General features: G+C 39.7%; 1 protein-coding gene across 1 annotated transcript; it reads left to right on the top strand.

The window, feature by feature from the left end:
- Nucleotides 1-1,994: 1,994 nt before the first annotated feature.
- On the top strand, nt 1,995-6,200 carry ARPC3 (actin related protein 2/3 complex subunit 3). The gene is made up of 5 exons (XM_059409895.1): nt 1,995-2,084; nt 3,699-3,767; nt 4,818-4,944; nt 5,308-5,402; nt 5,873-6,200. Exons 1-5 carry the CDS (start codon nt 1,995-1,997, stop codon nt 5,933-5,935), a joined length of 444 nt encoding a protein of 147 aa, XP_059265878.1. The 3' UTR covers nt 5,936-6,200.
- The last annotated feature ends 396 nt before the right edge of the window (nt 6,201-6,596 follow it).

Raw genomic sequence — 6,596 nt, 5'->3', positions numbered from 1 at the left:
GGAGCCCGATGTGGGACTCGATCCCAGGACGCTGGGATCATGACCTGAGCCGAAGGCAGCTGCTTAACCAACTGAGCCACCCAGGCGTCCCTCTTCTGACACATTCTTAAATGTTCTGCCAACAATGTAATTTGTATTATATTAGATGTGGTTTTCCTTCACCCAGAAAGCATCTGCACTGAGTTCCATTCAAGGTTTTCAGGACCATGGTTTTCATTGCCAATTTTGTACTGGCCCCATCTTCATTCCCCTGCCAGACTATTTGACGTGACCTCTTTTTAATTTTGTTCTCAGCATCATTCAAAAGCTCAGTAAAGTAAATAAATTTGGTGCGTCACCACTATTCTTACTTGATTCGGAAGGGAAGGAAAAGGAACAGATGGGGGAAAAAGACCAAAAAGAAAAATACTCATCTAAACGAATGATAGCGCAAAGAAGGAATAAAAAATCAATATTGGGGGGCGCCTGGGTGGCTCAGTGGGTTAAGCCGCTGCCTTCGGCTTAGGTCATGATCTCAGGGTCCTGGGATCGAGTCCCGCATCGGGCTCTCTGCTCTGCAGGAAGCCTGCTTCCTCCTCTCCCTCTCTCTGCCGGCCTGTCTGCCTGCTTGTGATTCTGTCTGTTAAATAAATAAATAAAATCTTTAAAAAAAAAATCAATATTGGTCCAGATTCCTTGAGAAGAACTCTTTTAGATCTGTACAGAATACCATGTAGCATATCAGAAAGTGCAACTGACCAAGGATGGGGTAGATCTAATTACCACCTCTGCAACAATTCATGGGCCCTTGAGGGAGAACAGGACCCCAGGAAACCAGATCTTAATGGTTTCTGTAGACAGGGAATGAATCCCTAGGGCGTGGGATTAGAACAGAACTGCAATCATGAAGGAGTACAAGCCTGTGCTGTGAGCTGAATAATTGTCAGCATTAATTAAATTCATTTATATACATTCATCAGACACCTTTTTAACACCTTTGTGTGCCCAACACCCTTCTAGGTTCCAAATCTTGTAGCCCACCCACCCCCCCTCACATGGTTACGTTTAGAAGAACTAGCTGGTTTTGTACACACTGAGTCTTCTGAGGAAGTGTCTTTTCTGCAGATAAAAAAATTGAAAGAACAGGAGTCTAGAGTTAGAATTCTGTTGAAATTCTTTAGCAGGGCAACGAGCAGGGTTAAAGACAGCTGAATCAGAACACTAAACCTCCAGGATTACTTTGTGTTTCTGCTGTATGAGAGGGTTAGCAGTCATGGTCTAGAAATATAAATAACTCTCTGGAGGGGAAAAAAAAAAAACCTGTCTCTGCATTGCTGCAACCGCCTGCCGGATATCAAGACCCTGGGATTTTGACCTTTTTAAAGTAAGAAAAGGAAAACAAAAAACTGCCCAAGAAATTGTATAATGAGATCTGTCTCTGTTGCAACAGTATTTCTGGCTTTTCTCAGTCTCTAGCCACCTAGAACAGCTTGTACAAGTATATTTTAAGTCACAGTTTTCATAAAAAGAAAGACGTATGTGTGAACCCAGTGTGTTCCTAAATGACAATTGAGACTTCTTTTTCCCCTGAAACTGCAGTATGTTAATTCATATAAAATTACATTGAGTACTTCTTATTTTTAAACAACAGTTTATCAAAGTTAGTCTGTCTCACTCTATTTTTATAAATGCATTGAGAGATGTCTGGAATGATGTTCACCAAATGTTAATAGTAGTTATTTCTAGGTAGTGAGATTTAGGGTGACAATAAAATATTTTTCTTTACTGATTAATTTGTTTCTAATGAGTATACTTTTTATAAAAACAGTAAAGCTACCAGAATAAACCATGGGCTTATTTTTCTAGAAATTGTTTCTAAAGACCTTATGTTTCAATGGCTTTGTTTTATTTCACTCAACTCCAAGACTTTTGAACATTGAGCTGGGGTTTTTTCTCTACAGCTTTGTCAAGTGTTATTTTTACACTTAGCTAATGTTCTCTGCCTTCCTCCCCTTATGTTCTATTTAGCAAAAGATACAGATATTGTGGATGAAGCCATCTATTACTTCAAGGCCAATGTCTTCTTCAAAAACTATGAGATTAAGGTAAAATACAGAGCTTTTAATATTTAATTTAGTTTTCTGATGGGGATAATAACCTCCCTGGCAATCAGGGTTGTTCTGAGGAGTAAATAAAATTGAATGAGTTTGTATAACCTTAAAAACCCAGAATAGGGGGGGAAACACACACACACACACACCCAGAATAGTGCTTAATATTAGACTCTGTATCAGTATTAGTTTCTCATTTTTCCTCCACAGTCTATACCATGGGTCAGCAAACTGGATAACCTGAGGGCCAAATCTGGCCCACCGTCTCTTTTTCTAAATAAAGTTTTATTGGAACACAGCCACATTCATTTTTTAATATATTATCTATGGCTGCTTTCATGCTACAGCAGCTGGATTGAATAGTTGTGACAAAGACTCTGTTGTCCACAAAACCTAAAATATTTAATGTTTGTTCTTCCCTAGAGGAAGTTTGCCAACCCATGATTTAGATGTTTTTATTCATACAACATTAAAGAAGCACCTACTGTGTGGCAGTCCAGAACTAAAAAATTCTGCATTGTAGTTGTTATTTTTATATACTTTTGTGTCCTGGACCTGAGATGGAGAAATAAAAGTTCAGTGATCCTGACCCTTCCCTCAATTACCTTTTGTTCCTTTCTGCTCTTCTTTCGAGGAATGAGGTCAAAAGGAAGTTTAGAAGCAGGGTGGCAGAAAAGGAGAGGGGGAAATGGAAAAAAAAGAACTTTTCTGAGTTCTTCCTATGAGCAAGTTACAGGAATGTCAACAACTTTTCTTGATAATTTTCTAGAATACGGAACTTCAATCTCTGCTTGCCAAACTTTGACCTTTTGGAATCAAACAGGGTGTGAAATCTTTTTTGTAGGCTTTCTGGCTACAAGTTGTAGTCTAAACATCCTATGATATATCATATCCTATGATCCTATGATCACAGTGTTTTTTTGTATTTATTGCTTGGTCTAAGTGTGATGTTTGTAGTAGGTGTAAATAAATGTAATTTTGCCACGTATCATTCTCTCCTGAATGTCATATGCTCTTAAAAATAGGGGCAGGTATAGTTTGGGTTCTTTTTCAACTGTAAAATCTGTGTAAAATCTGACCCGAAGTTTGTGCCACTTTTGCTCAAGTCTTCACATTTTCATTTTGGTTAGATCCAGAAGTGGGCTCTTGGAGCTTTCAAGAACAAGATACACAGGAAGTATCTGCTTCCTCCTCTAGAGTCAGGAATGCTTTTATTCTCGACAGAGATCCTGAAGTGAAAGGGTTTTAAAAATTAGCCAGCCATATGGTGCACTTCAGGCTTTCCAGGCAGCTGTGAAACTCTCCTTCCTCCCTGAGGGAGGGGCTGCCGGCACAGCTCCCTGGGACCCAGAGGCAGGGCAGCTCCACAGCTCCTGCAATTTGCAGGAGGTGGCTCCCTCCCCCGGAGCAGATAGAAAGGTGGCTTGGGAAGACTGCCTTTGGCGAATGGGAGCTGTTGACGCTATAGAAACTACACTTGCACAGTTTTCGGTTGATCCTCAAAAGACAAAGCCCGAATTCATTTCTTGCACGTGATAGGTAACGTTTTGATCAGGACTCTTTTTTAACTTTTGTTCCTCCCACCTCCCCCTGCCCCATTCCCTGCAGAATGAAGCTGATAGAACCTTGATATATATAACTCTCTACATTTCCGAGTGTCTAAAGAAACTCCAAAAGGTAATTAAACTTGGATGATTGTCTACCAGAAAAATGCAGTACTAATACATGTTCACCCTCCTAGCTATCTGGACTCGTTGAGACTTTAAGGGCAAGTAGATAATACTTCCTTCCCCTTAGAGCATGGACATAAGAGGAAAATCTGAATGTGGGTTCTAAACTTGTAGTTTAGTTGACTAATTAGAACATAAGGGGCTGGTGCGTTAAGGCTTTGCATGTATCTTCCCAAGAAAGAAATCTTTCTCAACCCCAATTTAAGAACTCTGAGCCTAGAATATAATTCAAGGGTTCATGAGCTTGAGTAGGAAAAAGATTACGTCTTTCTTTTCACTAAACTTGTAACAGATTTAGCATTTAATTATTAATGTAGGCAACAACCCACAGTAGAATCAGCTATACCTGTGACTTTTTCTCCAGTAGAAGTCACCGCATTTTCCCTTTTCTTTAAATTTTATTTTAATTTTTCATTTGACAGAGAGAGCAAGCACAAGTAGGGGGAGTGGGAGAGGGAGAAGCAGGCTCCCCGCCCCCACAGCATTTTCATATTACATTTAGAGTTGACGATATTTTGAAATTTCATTTTTACTCATTTCAGATAGTAGTTATTAGGCCCATGGCCTGGATCTTGTCATTTAGTGCATTAATAAAGAAGCACATTCATTCATTTAAAACATTATTCTGGGGACATATGGGGGGCTCAGTTAAACATCTGCCTTTGGCTCAGGTCATGATCCCAGGGTCCTGGGATCAAGTCCTGCATCAGGCTCTTTACTCTTCACGGACCCTGCTTCTCCCTCTGCCGGCTGCTCCCCCTGCTTGTGCTTGTTCTCTCTCTCTGACGAATAAATGAATAAAATCTTTTAAATAAATAAATAATAAATAAATAAACAAAACATTATTCTGAGGAGTCCACAGGCTTCCCTGGATTTCAGAAGGGTACCCGAATATAGTAGTAATCCCAGAGATATCTACTTAGACTTAAAAAATTACAAATTCGATGTTATTATCTTTTTTTCTATAAAGTATGTATATGTGTATAATTTTTTTTAGTGCAACTCCAAAAGCCAAGGTGAAAAGGAAATGTATACGCTGGGAATCACTAATTTTCCCATTCCTGGAGAGCCTGGTTTTCCACTTAATGCGATTTATGCCAAACCGGCAAACAAACAGGAAGATGGTAAGAACAGGGTTTCTACCTCCCTCTCGATGGAACAAGATTTCCTTCATTTGACTTTTTAGCCGCCCCCGACCCCCACCACTGTCCTTGTCTTGATTGATGTATAGGTCGAGAGCGGACTCCTTAGTACGGATATGATTTTATGAATCACTCTCACAGAAGATTCTTGGCAACAGGTGTAACCCATAGAGAATCTTTTGAACCAAAATAGTTATAAAACCATTGGGACTGTCATTTCTATTTCTTAATCCTGTTTGAATGTGTAGAAGTGTATTGCCAGTGTCATTGTGCAGACCAGTGACCAGCCCAGGAGGGAGGCATTCTCAAGATGTTCTTTATTGTTCTGCCTGCTCCTTATTGTAGAGGTGATGAGGGCCTACTTACAGCAGTTGAGACAAGAGACTGGACTGAGACTTTGTGAGAAAGTTTTTGACCCTCAGAATGATAAACCTAGCAAGGTAAGACCCTCGCTTTTATCTATTTAGTTGATAAATAACCTTTTCTCATGTAGCTACTATTAAACAAACTGAGGCTTTCCATGGCCAGAATATTTTGAGTTTCTGCATTGCAGTGTTAACTCCGAATATGTGCTTAGTACATGGTAGGGATTCAGTGAGTCACACTGCGCAGTGAATCGCATATAATAAACATTTTTGGTTGTATGTTTTTACATTAAGGCATTGTAAACCCATAGGGTAGATTTTTTTGTGTGAGATATCTTGAATATATTAACATTTTTTTGTCGTCATAATTTTGACTGACATGTGAGTCAGAAAGACATGTTTTTACATGTGTTTTCAAGAAGTTTATAAGGGATGACGGGCCAAGATTAAATGTAGTTATTACATAAATTTCTATTCTGACCTTACCTTGAACTTGCACTGTGATTGACCACCACTGTTCATTCTGTTTTATCCCCTCCTATTAGTGGTGGACTTGCTTTGTGAAGAGACAGTTCATGAACAAGAGTCTTTCAGGACCTGGACAGTGAAAAGAGCCTGGACAGACACTTTCCACAGCCGTGAGCAGCATTTTACAGCAAGATGTACACAGTTCTTTGCCTTTATTTGATAAAATTTTATACAGAAGAGAGAAGAGAGCAAAGTGAAGAAAAGTGTCTTCACTCGAAGAGCTCTTTATCAAGAATTTGGGTGGGGGAGGGAAGAATTGGTTGTTAAAGGGTGATTTGAACTTTCTGTAGTATTAAGCTGGTGCTTAATAAAAATTAAGTAAGAATAAAGAAATTTCTAACATTCCATGTCAAAAAAATTTATTGCTCATCTTTGACATTCACTTAAAATTTTTTTGAGATACTATTCACCCTCTTAAAGTGTACAATTCAGAAGTGCCTTTGTGGCTCAGTCAGTTAAGCGTCTGACTCTTTTTTTTTTTAAAGATTTTATTTATTTATTTGACAGAGAGAAATCACAAGTAGACTGAGAGGCAGGCAGAGAGAGAGAGAGGGAAGCAGACTCCCTGCTGAGCAGAAAGCCCGATGCGGGACTCGATCCCAGGACCCTGAGATCATGACCTGAGCCGAAGGCAGCGGCTTAACCCACTGAGCCACCCAGGCGCCCAAGCGTCTGACTCTTGATCTCAACTCAAGTCTTGATCTCAGCATCATGAGTTCAAGCCCCACATTGGGCTCCATG

Source organism: Mustela nigripes, chromosome 8 (assembly GCF_022355385.1).
Source record: "Mustela nigripes isolate SB6536 chromosome 8, MUSNIG.SB6536, whole genome shotgun sequence".
Lineage (NCBI taxonomy): Eukaryota > Metazoa > Chordata > Mammalia > Carnivora > Mustelidae > Mustela > Mustela nigripes.
The sequence above is the reverse complement of the archived record's forward strand: the minus strand, read 5'-3'. Positions and strand labels throughout refer to the sequence as shown.